The sequence below is a fragment of the Lemur catta genome, chromosome 1 (assembly GCF_020740605.2).
Source record: "Lemur catta isolate mLemCat1 chromosome 1, mLemCat1.pri, whole genome shotgun sequence".
Lineage (NCBI taxonomy): Eukaryota > Metazoa > Chordata > Mammalia > Primates > Lemuridae > Lemur > Lemur catta.
Window position 1 is genome coordinate 33962269 of NC_059128.1, and position 18585 is coordinate 33980853.

At 40.4% G+C, this 18585-nt stretch overlaps 1 protein-coding gene across 6 annotated transcripts in view; it reads right to left on the minus strand.

The window, feature by feature from the left end:
- Positions 1-18585, minus strand: part of SYNE2 (spectrin repeat containing nuclear envelope protein 2) — a 297352-nt gene that overhangs the window by 84791 nt on the left and 193976 nt on the right. For 5 of the 6 annotated variants that reach the window (XM_045565891.1, XM_045565883.1, XM_045565875.1 and 2 more), the window contains 9 exons: positions 16494-16607; positions 11094-11324; positions 5621-5803; positions 4466-4594; positions 3664-3785; positions 3353-3494; positions 1788-1919; positions 329-481; positions 1-210 (listed from right to left, as the gene is read on the minus strand). In XM_045565891.1, coding sequence (XP_045421847.1) covers positions 1-210; positions 329-481; positions 1788-1919; positions 3353-3494; positions 3664-3785; positions 4466-4594; positions 5621-5803; positions 11094-11324; positions 16494-16607 — 1416 coding nt within the window. The remainder of the gene's footprint in view (positions 211-328; positions 482-1787; positions 1920-3352; positions 3495-3663; positions 3786-4465; positions 4595-5620; positions 5804-11093; positions 11325-16493; positions 16608-18585) is intronic. The other variant, XM_045565887.1, reaches the window with a different exon arrangement.

An 18585-nucleotide genomic window follows, 5' to 3' on the forward strand; every position in this document is an offset into this window, starting at 1 on the left:
CTGATAACTGTGGTTATAGTTGAGGCCGGCTTTCAGGGAATTGCTTCTAGAGGCAGCTGCAGCCTGAGTGTGCTCCAGGCAGACTTGGAGGTTGTCAAAACATTCGCGGAGCAAGCTGGTGTTTTTACCAGGCCAAGTTATGGCTTTCAAAAGATCAGCCTTCTTGTCACTCATGGCTAAATAAAGTTTCTTCAACTCAAGAGCCAGCGCCTGCGAAGCAGAGAGAAAGGAAGACACGGTAAATGAGCTCCGACCAACAGGCTTCGGCTCTGGCTCCACGGGCGGCTGCTGTAATGGCCAACACGTGGGCTGGTGAGACACGCCCTACCTCGTAGTGCACCTGCTGGGCAGGAACATCCTCCCTGAGGAGTCCTGGTGTCTGCAGCATCTCCTCCACACTGCCGAGGCACTGACTGAGGGTCAGAAACAGCTCAAATAATTTTTTATCCAAATTTATGTATGTTTCTTCTGTCATGGTTTCCTAAATCAACAGCAGAAATGAAAAAAATAAAAATTATTAGGATTCCTTGCTTCCTAAAGCTATGTTTTCCCTGATTTCCATCACAGTCTACAATCTATAGTATGCTTTCTTTTTTTTTTAAATAATAAGTTGTTTCAAACACTTTGTGAACCAGGTAGCAGAAAAAATAAGATTTTTAAGTCTGAGAAAAATGAGTTTAAGAAATGTTAGGCAGTTTATTTGACTATGGAATGGAATTAAAAGGTAGATGATGAGTTGAAGGACTTGCTTAGCAGGGACATCCAGGTCAAAGTGTGGTCCTGGATAAATCTCACTGTCCCTCTTCCCACGGCTTCTTGCCCTCCACATTTTAATGTAGGAGAAAGTGGGTTAGTGAAATCAAGTATAGTCAGGACAAGGAAAAGGAGACGCAAAAGAGAAGATTGAAGAGATTGCTTAGAAAGAGGAGGTACAGGCTGGCACGGTGGCTCATGCCTGTAATCCCAACTATTGGGGAGGATGAGTCAGGAGGATCACTTGAGCCCTGGAGTTCAAGGCTGCAGTGAGTTATGATCATGCCACTGCACCCTAGCCTGGGTGACAGAGCGAGATTCCATTTCTTAAAAAAAAAAATAAGGAGGTACAGTGTCTTAAAGACAGGTATGGGCTGTGGAGCAAGGGGAGGTGGGAGTGTCATTTCTGGGCTGATTGTGAGAATCAGGGCCACCCTTGGAAGGACAATACCAAAGGGGTCCCCGGTGTTGTGTAGCTGTGCCCGGTGAATTTGGGAGCCACAGATCTGTTTTAGCATAAGTTGTTGGAAACAACTCTTTCTCTTTATCCACAGTGACCTGGAATCCCTGACCAGCTACAAGTCATTTAGGAGCACGCCTCAGCTAGTAATCACCCCAACCTGGGCCCCGTTTTCTCTTGTCCTCTCTGATGGATACCTCACATTACCCAGCACACCATCCCAGCGTTAAGCCTCCCCAAGCTAGGAAACTGTGCCATACTCCCTCCCCACCTTCCCTCCTCATTATTCCTGTCCCAAACACCACCGCAGGCAGTGCTCATCAATCACCACCCTCTTTCCCGCGGACCCTGGACTCAGACTCACAATCCTTACACACAGTGCTCTAGGCAGCCACTACAAAATTTATCAGAGTTGGCAAGCAAGATAAATTCTGTTTGCAATTCTAGGACCATTCCATCGTGTGTTCTATTGTTCAGTGAAGAAAACTGCAACCAATTCACAACAATGATATACAATCTCCCTTCTTTTTCTATGTTATTGCAATGAGGAAAATACATAACATACAGTTTTTACCTGCGTCTGAAGGTTATTTGCTTCTTGGCGCAGGTCTTCAAGTTGGGTGGTGTAGGTCTTCAGTTCTTCAGTTGTTGGGTATCTAAAGTTATACATGCTCACACTGGGTAGAATACTCTTATTTGTGGCAACCTATTTGACAAAGAGAAACCCTATTAGTGTCAGCTGGAACCACTGCTGATGTTAATGTAAATAGCAGAAATGCCTTAGCACGCTGTCTTCCCAGTTACCTTCTTACTGAAAGTTTTCGTCTATCTTGTCATTTATGAGAAAAAATAATTTAAATTTTAAATATTTTAGACAGCTTTGAAAAGTCATGACTGGTTATACTTAGACACTTGAGGGTCCATTTAGATATCAAAATGAGGGGGAAAACGTACTTTGAGAAATAAAATCACTAATCTTCCAATTTAGTGGCAATGATATTCATGATACAAGATTAGCTGTTTACTTACGAGTCCATTTACTGTTTATTTACTAGTTCATTTACTAGTTGACTCCTGGTATAGCTAACTCTTAGAACAGAATATAAGTCAGCTCTAGAGATGGACTTGCATCTTGTTATTGAAAAGCTAAGTATTGAAAATGAGCTGTGATTCCCGAAGGGAGAATAATTCAGTTAGTTTCTCAAATTAGAAAGCTAACATATAAAAAGAAATGGGGTGGGTGGCAGAGGACTCTGCTTGAGGAAAGAACGGCTGAATGGAGTTCTACTCTGAAAGAGCCCCGTACACGTTCCAGGGTATATAATAACAAGGAGAAACCACGTCTAAAGCCCAGCCAATAAGTTTGATCCAACTTTAATTGGTCAAGAAAGGTTTTCAGCAGAAAAGATGAGAACTAAAAAGTTCCCACCAGATTGGGGAGTTGGGAAATCATTGGTAACCTCTGCCCAGGTGGTCTGACTGCAGAGTTGAAGGCAAAAGCCTGGGACTTGTGAGCAACGGCGCTATTCTGCTCACCTGCTCCCTGTTTGGACAGAAAGCCAGCACAGCTGGGAAAGTGGCCAGCCTGAATAAACCTGCAATGGTAGTGACACAGTGTGTGTGGAGGGAATACCGATTAGCAGGTGCCACTGGCACAGGGGCGGGCACAGAGTAGATTCCAAAGACTCTTTTGATGAATGCATGATACTCATATAACGCTGTATAAGTTTATAAAGCATTTTTAAAAACACATATCATTCGTTCCTTTATTCACTCAACAAATTGTAACTGAGGGTCTACGATGTCCCAGGGCACTGTGCTAGGCACTCAAATGTGAACCAGGCAGACGTGCTCCTCCTTCTCAGACCATCCAATAGGAAATACAGACAAACGGTGGACGGTGCAGTAAGAACCGTGATCTGGGAAGCCCAGGGTGGCAGAGAAACACAGAGAGAACCCCCTACTGCAGATCTCCAGGATTGAGAAAAAGTGTCAGCCAAGTGAAAACCCCACCTGGCATCTTTGCTTTCTGAGAATAAACTGCTACCTAATGCAGAACATACATGTTTGTTTAATGAACACTTTCTGAGTTTTCAAAGATAAACAGGTTATTTACAACATGTGTGGATGCAGACTGACCTGAGGCTCCACAAGCTGAGGCAGAGGTAGCCTTATCTTTGATGACAGTTCATGATGCAGATACTGCCATTTGTCTCCAGTCTGGCCCTGGGGTGACAAAACCGAGTCTGGAACATCATTTGCTGGGCTAGATGCCTGGTTGCTTTTGAGGAAGAACAAAAGGTGAAAAGAACAAAAGGTGAAAAGAATAATCAACATAAAAAATTTCACAATATATGCAGACAATGTTTTATGAGAGATTTTAAAAGAAGCATTATTAATTTTACCAACCATAACACCCCTGAATGTCCAACTGTTTCACAATGTTTTACCTTACAGATGATTCCTGAGTTGTATCTTTATCATGCTGGCAATACTGGGGCCACCTTTTCTTAGCATTAAATTCTATGAATTTGATTAAATCTTTCTGTTCCATTGGTTTTAACTCCAGAACCTATAATTAAATAAAATTCAAATGGTCTAATCAATCAAATTTTGAATCAGTACCCAAGGGTTTCTTCTGTTGAGATAATCTAATTTTGAAACAATTCCTCAATCATTATTTACCATTTCTCTTTCTTGCCGTCTTGTTCTTAACTTTTATTTCTCAAAAACTATGTGAAGGCCGGGTGCAGTGGCTCACACCTGTAATCCCAGCACTCTGGGAGGCCAAGACGGCACGACTGATTGAACTCAGGAGTTTGAGACCAGCCTGAGCAAGAGTGAGACCTTGTCTCTACTGAAAATAGAAAATTTAGCCAGGCATGGTGGTGGGTGCCTGCAGTCCCAGCTACTTGGGAGGCTGAGGCAAAAGGATTGCTTGAGCCCAGGAGTTTGAGGTTGCAGTGAGCTATAATGATGTCACTGCCCTCTACCAGGGGTGACTGAGTGAGACTCTTGTCTCAAAAAAACCCCACTCCCCCAAAAAAACCCTATTTAAAATATTCATACAATAACTATTATTTAAACTATATTATACACATGGAAAAACACCAAAAAGATACAAACACATTCTGAAACAGTTACATAAGCTGACACTGCAATGGCAGTTCAGTATTTAGTCCACAGGGAAATTCTAAATTCCATATAGAAAGCTTTATTCTTGTCCTTACAACTGTAGGAGGCTGAAATTACCTGTTGCTGTTGGAAATCTTTTTGTCTGCTGAATTGTGGCCTTTCAGTTACAATGGATTCGAATTCGGAAAGATTAACTGGCTGGAGGACTTTCTGATGCTCTGAGGGTTTCTTTGGAATGGTGGGATGCTGCAAAAAATTTCATGATGGCAGACTATTTATTTGAAAAAAACTCCACTTTATCTCAATTCTAATGGGGACTATATGATGGAAAAGTTCTATATAAAGTATTGATGGTATTTTGTTACTTATTATAATTATATACTATGATTTAATGTACTTATTTCATAACAACTTCAATAACTGCTACATTTGATGAAGTGGTTATTTTAGTTCCTTAACCTAATTCAGCCAATCAATTACTAAAAGCAAGGAAATTTACTGTCTTTTAACTTTAAGAACAAAATTTTTAAAATATCAAGAAGGGAAACAGTATTATGCTTATAACTTCACATTTCCCCTGTCTAAAGTAGATTTTTTTTAAAAAGAGAGAACATATTAGGATGAAAGGGGAACTATATGGCCTATATATCTGCAGCCAATCTTGTTTCTGTGAATGTTAAGTCCCCAGGTAGGAACCACCCGTAAGTATGGATGCAAATCTTACACAGTAAGATCCCACTCATAGATACGCACATTTGCATTTATAAACACAGAATGCTTTTAAAAATCATGAGAACACTTTAACTATATGATACTTTGATCAGTTAATATAAACATTTGTAAATGAATAATAAAAGTACCCTGGAAACAGGTTTTGTGTTTCTGATGTCAAATGTAGACTTATCTATAAAGACTTCGTTTTCCAGTCAACTGGAATCACAACATTCCTTTAAAATACATCTTTCTTTTATGAAGAAGCCTTACACTAGACATCATTACCAGCAAGAACACTCAACCCCACGAAACCAACCCAAACCAAACCACCACTATCAATAGCAAAAGCCTAGATAAGAAAACTGCATAGTAAAATGAAATAAAAATAACAAATGCCAGTACACCTATCTACAGTTTTAACATGTGTAATTCTTTCATACTTAGGATAGTTTCTTTGTAGCATGTCCATCCCTTCCACCCCGAGTTCTTCCTGGTGGGTCTGCCATGTACGTACATTGACATGGATGTCTATATATAGCCATTTTTTTTTTTTTTTACCTGATCTTCACTATATTTCTCCTGAAGCATCATCTGGACTTTTTCCAAGTTGCACTTCACAGTTTTTAGTTTCAGGGAAAGCGCTTCAGCCTCATGTTGAGTGGCTCCGCTATCTCCCAGGCCCTGATCTTTGCAATTCTCTAACAGAGAGGCAACCTTGTGCTCAATCTCTGTTAGCATAGCCTAGGAAATAAAATCATTTAATTATTCATAGGACTGGTCTTGAACAAGTATCATTGCCCAAAATAAGTTAAGCTTATTCTTTTTACCTAAGTGTATACAAGAAGTGCCAGAAACAAGGGATGGAAGGGACTTCAGAAAAACAAAAACTTCTACATAATTCCTGTGCTTTTCAGCAGGAATGCAACCAAACCAACCCCAACTGCAGATGTCACTTTCTAAAATAATTTAAGTAAGTGATCTATAATCACTTTAGAAAGCACAGCAGAACGTATCTAGTAGAGCACAGTGGTTAAGAACACAGGTGCTGGAACTAGACCACCTGGGTTTGGACTCCCTGCCACTTAGTAGCTGCATAAACATGGGCACCTTACTTCATAGGAGTCTGCCTCGAGTAATCTGTAAAACGGCGAAAATAACAGAACTTACCTCTAGGGTCATTGTGAGGAGTTAATGAGTTATGGTTTTCGTCTACGGTTCCTGGCTCATAACTCCCATAGTCCTTGTTGTAATGTTGGGTGGTTAGACCTCAGGAGACAGAATCTCTCTTTCTGACCTGCTCGTGTCCTCCTTTTACCTGCCCAAGGAAGGACTCTAATCTGATTGTGGGTCAAAAGACCCTCATTCCAGATAGGGTCCTGCCCCATACCCTGGAGGAGGGAATGCTGCATAGAGAGGCCGAGAACAATCTGAACTGACAGGTTTTGCTGGGTTTAGATCATGCAATTTTTTTGTCCAACCACATTTCTATGCGGTTATCAATCGTGCCTATATAATGAAGCCTCCATAAAAACCCCAGAGGACTGGGTTTGGAGAGCTTCAGATACCTGAACCCGTGGAGGTTTCTGGAGCATGGTGCACCCAGGGAGGGCATGGAAGCCCACCCCTCTTCCCCCATACCTCGCCCTACATATCTCTTCATCTGTATCCTTGGTAATATCCTTTATAATAAACCGGTAAACATGTTTCCAGGAGTTCTGTAAGCTGCTCCAGCAAATTAATCGAACCCAAAGAGGGAGGGGGTCATGGGAACGCAACTTGAAGCCAGTCAGTCAGAAGCTGTGGAGGTCCAGACTTTCAACTAGTGTCTGGGGCAGAGGGACAGCCTTAGAGACTGAGCCCCAACCCTGTGGCATCCGACACTATCTCCAGGTAGATGGCGTCACACCTGAATTAAAGGACACTCAGCTGGTGTCTGCCACTTGGTCTATGGGGGAAAACCCCACATTAGGTCACAGAAGTCTTCAGTGTTGTTGATTCTTGGGGAGTTTAGAGGAAAGCAGGGTTTGGAGAGTGCTTTAGAGGAAAGCAGGGTTTGGAGAGTGCTTTTTCTTAAAAGCACAAGTTAAATCCAGGTACTCTGGCCAGTGCTTGATATACAGTCTTTGCTTAAAACGTGCTGACTGTTCTTATTTTTCCCCCACCTTCCTAATCTTTCATGCTGCAATCCAAGTGCCGAGTAGGAATTAAAAAAAAGAATCCCACGCAACTATTTGAAAATGCCTTTCCTTGTTCTTTTCCTTCTCTTTCTCAAGCCAAATAAGCCTCTAAACTATAACACCACCACGGAAGAAATCATTTGGAACCTGAATCACTTAGTCATTGATGCAACTGGCCAATTTACACAGAAGCCTAAAAATAAATCAGCTGGATGAAGTAAGTTTCCCAGTAAGTCACAGTCATTGTATTCCTCCTCAACAGGTCAAGTTTGCCCTCTCCTGGGGCTCAGAAGCCCACATGGTCACGCCAGCTGGCTGGGTACACAGCAGCAGCCTTCATGCCCACATTCCACCACTGTGATCACTTGCACTAAAACCGGTGCATGACTAAGAACAAGCTCAGTTCCTTGGGAGAAACTTAAGGAAAAACTCTATCCTTAAAACAAATTTTCAAATAATATAGCTTTTAGCACTTTCATCTAAGCAAACTACAGCAGTCCCCCCATATCTGTGGTTTTGCTTTTTGTAGTTTCAGTTACCTGCAGTCAACCATGGCCTGAAAATATTACATGGAAAATTCCAGAAATAAATAATTCATAAATTTTAAATGACATGGCATTTTCAGTAGCATGATGAAATCTTGAGCTGTCCCACTCCGTCTCACCCATGACACGAATCATCCCTTTGCCCAGTGTATCCCTGCTGTCTATGCTACCTGGCCTGTTAGTACAGACTGAGCATCCCTAAGCCAAAAATTCAAAATCTGAAATGCTCCAAAATCTGAAACTTTTTCAGCAGCAACATGATGCCACACGTGAAAAATTCTAGACTCCACTTCACCTGATGGGTCATAATCAAAACACTGTCTTGTGCACAAAATTATTAAAGATATTTTATAAAATTACCTTCAGTTTATGTGTATAAGGCATATATGAAACATAAATGAATTTCATGTTTAGACCAGGGTCTCATCCCCAAGATATTAATATCTTATATATATCCAAATATTTCAACATCCAAAAAACTCGGAAATCTAAAACACTCTGGTTCCAAGCATTTTGGATAATGGATACCAAATCTGTAGCCGTCTGCATTATCAGATCAAAAAAACAGTGTATGTAGAGTTTGGTACTAGCTGGGGTTTCAGGCATCCACTGGGGGTCTTGGAACGTGTGCCCCATAGATGAAGGGGGGACTACTGTACTTACATCCTCCATAGATGCTATTAAGCTTAAACAATATGTACTCATAGATTTTAGAGTGGCTATACACAAAGTGTACTATAATTTTATGCTGCTTTTTTCCCACTTAACTATTTTGTATACACTTTTTTTATGTGTCTACATATGCCTCATGATTCTCATTTTAATCGCTGCAAATCGATACCCTATGATTCACTTAACTTCCCTCTTGTTACCCCTTTAAGCTGTTTCCAATTCTTCAAATTTGTGATTAGTGCTACCATAATTATTTTTCTCATTTTGGATTATTTTTAGAGGTACATTTAAAGTAATGGTATCATTAGCTCTAAAAAGATGAACATTTTACATGCTGACAGCTGAGCTTCCAAAACACTGCGCCCATTAGAACTCCCAGACGTAGGTTAGTGGATCAATTTTTCTAGAGTTTTGCCAGGATGATACAATTGTTGCTAATGTAATGTAGAAACAAAACACTAGTGGTTTTAATTCATGTCTTTAATAATCAAGGCTAAACATTTGTTCTCAAATATCAAATTACTAAACATAATTTTTCTTCACTGATGATCTGTTTGCTCCTGTCCTTTGGCCATTTTCCCACTGGGAATGTTTTTCCAGGCCACTTTAAGGCTTTTTATATGTTTCAATATTAGCTTTTATGTGTTATATTGTCATACAAATGAGCCAAGGATGGCTTGTATATGTTGGCCCCTATGTCATTTATTTTTTTCACAGCAGGTCAGAACTGTTAGTTCAAAGCCCACCAGTGTCAAACTCACATTTTTTACATGAATTGGCTTTAAATACAGCCCAAATAAGCACATTTTTAGCCATTTAGAGACTGCCTGCTTTGCATACCCCGCAAAACTGCACTTGACATCTATCTGCTAGCCATGGTAAGACAAACCCTAGGGGTATAAAAAAAATCCCAAGCCTGGGTGCCCTTCGAGCTCTCTGACCCAGAGACCCTCCATTGTGCTGAGACATCACCTAGACACGTGAGCCCCGTCTCCGGTTCTCCTGGCCCCAGGGAGTTCCCTTGCTCTACCAGCCTTCTGGGCAGCGGCCCCACCCTCACCTCTGGCAGGTCTCTGGCAGTAAAGAGCTAGCCTGTCCCTCATATTATAATCCTGTCAAAACTGTCCAAATAAACCTTGTTGGGTGTTTCTGCCACCTGGTGGTCATGCCTTTTCCTTGGGCCCCCAAATCCTCTAACTCTGTGGTCCCCATGCCTGGATCCACGGCCTGTTAGGAACCAGGCTGCACAGCAGCAGGCGAGCAAGTGAAGCTTCACCTGTATTTACAGCTGCTCCCCATCGCTTGCATCACCACCTGGGCTCTGCCTCCCCCACCTCCAATCTGTGGAAAAATTGTCTTCCATGAACCTGGTCCCCAGTGACAAAAAGTTTGGGGACCTCTTCAAGTCTAACTCACTGCAAGTGGCAACGAGGACGGGATTCCTGTGATGATCAAGGAACTAGCATGGGGTCTACCCAGTCAGTAGACAATCAGCTGGCAAATAAATCCTGCATGGTCAAAAGTGGTTGGGACTCCAAATCTGCAACATCTTGAGTTCAGTTTAGCGTAGTGTCACTCTGTGCCGTATTACACTCCTTTTCACAGCCCCCCCACACCACCCTGCACCCCATCAGCCAGGCCAAGCATAAGTGCCAGTATTTGAATGAACACATCCCACCAGAACTGACTTTTGGGGTCAGAGGTGCCAGTCAGCCCATCTGCCTGTTTGCCCCACTAGGCAGTCCTGGAGTTGTAAGACCGGGGCCTGAGTAGAAGAAGGGGAGAATGCATGCCTCTGGCTCAAGGCCAGCTACCCCCGACCACATAACCAGCTGCAGCAGGAAGAGCTCTCTGTGGCCAGGCCAGTACTCTGAAACAAGAGGATGTCCTCATCTCTGGCAGACACACAAGCCAATAAGGCAGAGATAGCAGGCCAAGGCTGGTCTCCTGAGCACAGCTGGGGCGTGGCCTTTGCAAGAAGCTAGAATGCTTCCGCTGTTGTGACACTCAATCACACTGTTGCAGTGACATCATTCTGGCCCCTCCCTCCAGGGGTATGGAGATCCCAACCTTTACTCAAAGTGACTAAAGGCCAGAAAGTTTATATCCTTGCCCCTCCCAAGCCAGACTAGGAGCATTCCTAATAAAATGGTCATAAAGCCCCTTTAAGCTGTATGTGCAATTTTGCAAATCAGGACATTCAGTTTCATTTCTGATGAATGAATATTCTAAGTACTTATTTTTTAAATAAAAATAACAGCATTTATTGAGTACTTTTTATATATTTTATATACCAGACACTGCTTTATATACCTTATCTTGTTTCCTGACAAAAATCCTATGAGATAGTCTACAAATGGGAAAATGAGGCTGAGACCTTCCCCAAGTCCACAGTGAATGTGACAGAAATGGATGTGGACTCTACACTCTGAGCTCTTACCCACTACCGCCTCCCCAAATAAGCTGCTTACATAAAGCATGTCGAAGAATTAACCTGAGAACTAAAAGTTGAGGCCAAGATAAACGTAAGGGTCAGGGTAACCAAAAGAAACACACTGCTGCTTTAAGAGAAATTCACCCAGTCTTGGCGGGGATTGGTGAAGCGACAAACCATGAACTCTGACCCGTCGGTCTTACCTGGCACCCTACCAGCTCTTGTTCCACCACCTGCTGCATGTCTGCGTTTAATGTTTCCGGCTCAAATGCCACGTTGGCTTGTTGCAGCCACAGCTCCAGCCTGGCCACCTGAGTCTTGCAGACATGGAGGACTTCTGCAGGCTCGGGCCTACTTTTCTCCACCGTGGCCTCAAAGGCTCCTTGCTCGTCAGAAAAGTCCAGAGCTGCAGCCTGGACAGGAGGTGTGGCACCCTAAAACAAATTCAAAGATAATCCAGCAGTGAAAAGCCGGGAGTCCAAAGTTTTCAGACTTGGGCCTGCAAAGACCTGTGAACCTGCAACACTGTCCCCGGTTAAAAGAAACAAAATAAGGGCAGAAGAAGGAAGAAAGGAAAGAAAAATGCACCTCCACACGCATAGCAACAATCACGTGACCTGGTGCCACAGGTTTCCAAGCAGCCGATCTTCACGTACACAGGTACAGTGTTCCCGGGCACAGAGGAAGCGAACGGGCTTGCAGTTCATTAGGTGGTGAGCCCCAGGAGACAGGTGAGAATGTGGGTGTGTGTGTGTGTCTGAAATATTGCAGGGAATTGGCAAGTGTTTAAAGTTGCATGACACATGATTAAGCAATGCTTACATTGCTGGGCACTCTATTCAAATAGAAAAACAAGCAAAACAAAACAAAAACGCTATTTACACAACAGTGGGAATACAATGAAATACACTACACACTTAATATTGAACCTAACATCTTCTCAAGTTGTTAGATTATAAAATATTTTAGCTTTTTTGTTAAAAGATACATACTATTACTCATCTAAACTTTTCTCTATTAAAAACAGTTTGAGTCAAGTAATGAACTTCAATGAGGTAATCTGGAAACTTTTCTCCTATTCCTCAGAGAGAAACTCTAAAATGACTTCCACCATCTAGATACTCAAATATTACTGAGTTAAAGACTAGATATTTATAGTATAAAGAAAGTGTGGTGTGTTCTTTTTATATTGAAATAACTGGGTTGTTTATTAATCCAATAGAAACATTTCTCCCAGACACCAAAGGGAAGTATTCCAGTAATTACATACATATTAGATATTTTTAATTTAGAGGTAAAAGATTATTTGATACAGGCTATATTTGCCTCCCACTGTATTCACCTTTCTGCCTCCAGAATACTGAAAGAGCACATTGATCCTTCTAGAGAAATTCCTTTAGGAATAAGGATTTGTGTTTTGCTCTACAAAATTACTGGTTTCAACAAATAATTTACTAATTATAATGATGATAAAATATAATGTTTTCTATATAAAACTTTGTGAACAAAATGTTAGCATCTATTAAAGACTAATTTTGGCCAAGTGAAACACTTCTAATGGGGATTGCTCACAAATGTATACCTTATCCCAAGGCAAATGCACATTTCCCAATGTTTGCAGAATTTTGCTAACACAGAACTTGCAGTGCAATAGAGTGAAGAAAATTGGTAGGTGGTAACAAAAACATGCAGCATATGAAAATACCATTCATGTTCACACAGTGATGAGTATGATGAATGCTGGTTTGGCAGAAATGTCTCTGGGTTGCACATTTTCCCTCTGACTATCTATTAACTTCACATATATTTGCTCTTTTCTGCCAAAATGCTATTTCTCCCCTACCTTGATTAATCTATTTTTATAATTTTTAAGAATCACCTTCTTAAGGAAGTCTTCCCTCACCTCGTGTTGTTTTCTGAACTTCATATACAGTCCAGGTTACACTTGGATTCACCTGTTTCAATATTCTTTTTAAATCCTGGTTTTTTAACAAAGCAACGGTTGTGTGATTTTACTTCTCGACATCAATTTCTAGTCATCTCATTGTTTTCTCATTTTCAGATATTCCTCTATCTTAGTGACAAAGATTTTGGGATCCCCTTTTTGCCACCTGAGACAACAATCTGTTGATATTAATTAATTAACTAACCAGTAAGAACAGATTTACCAACTGTCTTCTTTATTCCAAAATCTTATTTGAGCACCTCGTCTATGTCATACACATTTTTTAATAACAGCATCGAGTTTCTCTGCTTTCTTACTAATTCTCTGAATTAATGAGAAACAAACAATCTGGACACCTAATCTGGGCTTTATTTGCTAGTTATTTGAACCTGAAAAGAATCCAAAGGGGAACAGAAGAAAAAAAGAGTATTTGCAACCATAGAACTTCAACAGCTGAAAGTGGCCCAAGGAACTCGTGAGGGACCAGTTGAGCCACCTCTTTTTAAAGTCAAAGAAACCCAAGCACATAGAACATTTAGTCAGCTCACCACCTCCATTTCACCATGTTGCTTCTGAGAAGCGCCCAAGTTACTTGTGATTTTTAAATTCTGAGTACCTGGTTTTTTCCAAAAACATCTTGTCTATATGAAATCCTCAAATTCTAAAAGCAGACATTATTTAAATGAATGTTTTATAACTGTACACTTCAGGGGGCTAAAAAGTACTACCATACGTATTTCTTGTTAAGTAAGAATTAGGTACTCTGTACAGCATAGCTGTAAATTAATAATACCTGACCCTTATTGGGCTCTGAATATAAGCCAGGCACTGGGCTAAGTGTGATACATACACCATGTCATTATTTCACACCACAAACCTATCATTATTCCTAGTATACAGATGAGGAAACTGAGGCTTAGGGAGGCTATTCAGACTGCTTATGGCCACGTAACTAATAAGTAGAACCAGAATTCAATTCCTGATTTCACTATTCTTTGGAATCTACAAGTCCACATTCTTGACATAATTTCATCAACTCACTAGTATGCGCATTAGCCTCTCAGCTAGTGAATCACATTGCTTGATTTCTGCATCAACACATCATTGATCTCAGCAACAGGATGGCAGTTAAAATGCAAGTTAGTTTTCTAGGTATAGCTACATTTCATGCCAACATATCAAACCTTTAAATTTACTCTTGACTATTTTAGTCAATTCTACAAACACCTGCACATCTCCCCACTCCCTTCACATTATACAATGTGAAACTGCCTACCCAAGGTGCAATACCTAACTGCACATGGGCAAATGTGACAAGACATGTCACTAGAATGGCATCTGGCAGTTCACTCTGTGAGGTCAAGCCTACCTGGGTTTCACATCTTTCCCTACTAAATATTCATTCTTTGTTGCAATATAGGTCAAGGATGACTCAGTATTTTACTAAAAATTATGTAATTCTCATTTGCTCAATGCCCATAACCTCTGAAACGAAGGGTTTGTAGAGGCTGATACACGCCTGGTGACACTGGCTGGCTGGTCTCTGTGGAGTTCCCACTTTCCCTCCCATTTTTCCCCTAAGGCCTGCATTGGTCAAACTTTCCCTGTCTTCGGTGATGGGCCGTGCCTATGAGATAGAAATAAGTCAAAGGCAGGACAACAGTCACTGAGAGGTATGGGGCTTAGAGCCACTAAAAAGCTAATCAGAAGTGAGCTTCTCCCTCCTATAGTAGTAAAAGGTAAGACCTAACGACTTCTTCTGCTCCAAGAATCCACTAATCCCCCTCCCACTCTGCAAAAGTTCTGAGTTAGGAAGAAAACACAAATACACACATACACAAATTGGTTTAAGACAGTGTCACTGGAGCTTAATAGTTAAAAGCTCAGGCTCTAAACCCAGAGGCAGAAAGATCTAGGTTTGAATCCTAGATCTGCCACTTACTAGCTAAATGACACTGGGCATTTTACTTCTTTGAGCCTTAATTTCTCTACCTGTAAAGAGGCATAACCGTAGTACTTACCTCACAGAGCTGTTGTGGATTAGAAGAGATAATATACGTAAAATCCCTGTGCCTGGCCCATAATAAACATTCAGTAAACATTTTGTTATCTTCCTTTCCCCTCCTCCTCCTCTTCATTGTCATCATTACCTACTATTCACATGGTCAGGGCAGAAGATCCTAAAGATCATCCACACTCATGGAAACATATATTACAGAGTGACCACTGAAGCTAAAAACACTACTGAAGCTACATCTGATTTTTTTTTTTTGTAAGACTAGACAAAAGATCGGGAGAAAAGATATATAAATAAAACTCAGTATAAAGGAAGAAAAGAAAAGAAACACTCAAAAAATAAAAAGCACCAAAACCACGCCAGCATCTTTTTCAGAGCTACTTAGTGAGATCCACTGAGTTTTAGGTCCAGGTGAACACCAGAACTAACTTGGGAAACAATGCCTCCCTGGAAGACTATCTTCAGAACCACCGCAGTACAGGATTTCAAATTAGGAAGGCATATTGGGCTGGGCACAGTGGCTCATGCCTGCAATTCCAGCACTGGGGGAGGACAAGGCAAGAGAATCACTTAAGGCCAAGAGTTCAAGACCAGCCTGAGCAACATAGCAAGACCCCCATCTCTACAAAAAAATAAGGAAAACTTAGCTGGGTGTGGTGGCATGCACTTGTAGTCCTAGCTACTTGGGAGGCTGAGGCCAGAGGATCACTTAAGCCCAGGAGTTCGAGGTTGCAGTGAGCTATGACCACGTCACTATATTCTAGCCTGGGTAACAGAGCAAGAGTCCGTCTCAAAAAATAAAGAAAAAAAAAAAAAGTAAAAAATAAAATAAGGAAAGAAGATTGGAATATTCTGGGTCTCATTCCTTCTCCTCACATTTACTAGCTATATTTTTACTCCCTGAATTTTGATTTCCTCATTTGTAAACATATGGTAAGTATTAACCTATCTTACATAATCTAAGGATTAAATAAATATAAATGCCACTTATGTAATAGGCCATTAATTGATCAATATTAGCCCTTCTCCATTTTCATTGTCCCCATAAATTGTATCTATAAATTAAGAGGTAGTCATTAATGGAAAGACCATTTCATGCTGGCAAATGGTGACTGAGTGAAAAGTATTTAACTGTTCTATGCCATGCTTATTTTCTCTTTTACTCCTGAGATGAGGTCTTGCTCTGTCACGTTGGCTGGAGTGCAAGTGGTGCCATCATAGCTCAATTACAACCTCAAACTCTTGGGCTCAAGCAGTTCTCTCACCTCGGCCTCCCAAGTGGCTAGGACTACAGGCACACATCACCATGCCCAGCTAATTTTTTTATTTTTTATAGAGATAGGGTCTTGCTATGTAGCCCAGGTTGGTCTTGAACTCCTGGCCTCAAGTGAGCCTCTTGCCTCAGCCTCTTAAAGTGCTGGGATTCCAGGTGTGAGTCACTGCACCAGGCCCCTTATCTTCTGTGTAAATATCTGATGACAAATCTTCCACTTCTACAGCTTGATAGCACATAGGAAGATTTCAAGTTCACAAGTAACACTTGCCTTGACATATAAGGTATTGCAGGACACAGAAAACTGGTCATTTCTGGGTGCTAGACCAGGTCTCTGAGCAGTTGGCTTGTTACTGACTGAGACTTACCTCTTCTGTTTGGTTGGGCAGGGAAAATTCTGGGCCTTGCTCAGTGTTTAATGAGTCTGGTACAAGAATTTGTGCCACAGAACTATCACAGGTGCTTATTTTCCCATCTGCCTCCTGAAAGAAAAGAATCAGAGCTCCAGAAAGGTCTTGCTTGTCCTGGTGCCACATGAGACACTCTTCCTGGGCCTGCTCATTTGACACATCACCTGCTTGCAACAGTGTCCAGAGAAGTCAGGTACATTTACTTTCTTTTTCTTTTTAATCACAAGAACATCAAGTAAAGTCAGGTACATTTAGAAAATAGTTGTTCATTAAGAAAAAAAAAATCAACTTCATCAGGTTTGTCTTTGTTTAAAAGACTTAAGTTCTCTAAAACTCTCCTCCTAAAGTGCACAAAAGGAATCCAGAGAATTAGGTACTTAAGTAGATTCTAATGAGAATTTAAATGAGATTATATGATAAAGGCCACATTTCAAATAATGGGAGAAAGGATGAATTTATTAAGTTTGGGAACAATTACCAAGGCATTGCATGAAAAATATAACTGTCTCACTCCTAACAATGAATTCTAATTGTATCTAATATTGAAATGTTAAAGATATGCCATAAAAATTCTAATATTGGGGAAGAATTTTTAAAGCATGGTAAGAAAAGCAAAGAATGTTAGTACTGACAACTTAAAAAAATAAAATAATATGAACCACAAAAGACACCATAATCTAAGTAAAAGAGAAATGACAAACTGGGATGATGACTTACAAAGTATTAATATCCTTAATATATTAATTATTCTTATAAATCAGTAAGCAAAATATCAACCCCTATGTAGAAAAACAGATGGCATGAACAAGAAGTTCATAAAAGATGAGTCACAAAAGCTAATACACATCTAAAGAGATTTCAACATTCTTAGAATATAAATTATATTTAAACCACTGGCTAAATTTGGTTAAGGCTGACAATATCAATTATAAGTTTGGAGTCAGGAAACAAGCACTTCCATGCATTCCTAGGAGGAGTAACATTGCTATAATCTTTCTAGAAGGTAGTCTGATAATGTTTGTCACATTTTTAAATGAATATATACTTTGACCCAGCAATCCTACTTCTAAGGTTAACAAGGTCAACCAATGGGAAAATGACATGTATACAAGTAATTACCACAGTGTGGTTGGAAGCATATGGATATTGTATCCAACCAATCTTGATTGTTCTACTTAGAAGTTTCATGATCTTGGACAAAGTTATTCTGAACTCTCTGAACCTCAGTTACTTAACCTTTAAAGTGGAAATAAAACCTACCTCACTCATGCTTATGATTATTAGATAAGATGATGTACATAAAGCATTTAGCATTTCCTAACAAAATGTTACTATCTTTTCAGCTCCTTCTACTGAAAACAATAACTGTTATCAGAAAGGTATGAACCAAGAATTAAAAGGTAAAGCTTTAATAAAATTGAAAAGTCTGGAATGCCAGGCTAAGTTTGTATTTTACTCAGTAGATAATCAGAATCCATGAAGGGTTTTAAGCTGGGGCTCAGCATGATTTCTTTTAGGAAAAGTCATCAGTTAGTATTTTATAAGATGTACTAGGAAAAATAAATGGAGGTTGTAAAACCAATTAGAGGGCTACTCCGAAAGTCCAGAGAAGTTGTAACAATTGCTTGAAATCAGATGATGGCAAAAATCATGGAAGAAGAAATTGTAAGCATTGAGTGGACATCATTTGACCACTGATGTGATATGAAAGCTGAGAAAAATGAGGTACCTAAGAGGACTCTGAAGTTTACTTCTGAGAAAATAGTGGGACCATTAGCAGACATTGAGAACTTAGGAAGCAGAGCAAGCTTTAAAGGAAAGTTAGTAAAATGGGTTTGAGTTGAAGAAAATCCACCCAAAAAGAGAAGTCAATTAAAATGATAGAAATGTGGAATAGATTTAAGGGAAAAGTCAAGACTAGAGATTTTTATTTGGGAATCACTGGTATGGAGGTGCCAACCAAAGCTGTGGGAGGAAATGAAATCAGCAAGAGAGAAAACAGAGAGAAGAAAAGGACAGGCTGTCGGGGGATGCCTGCAACCACAGAGTC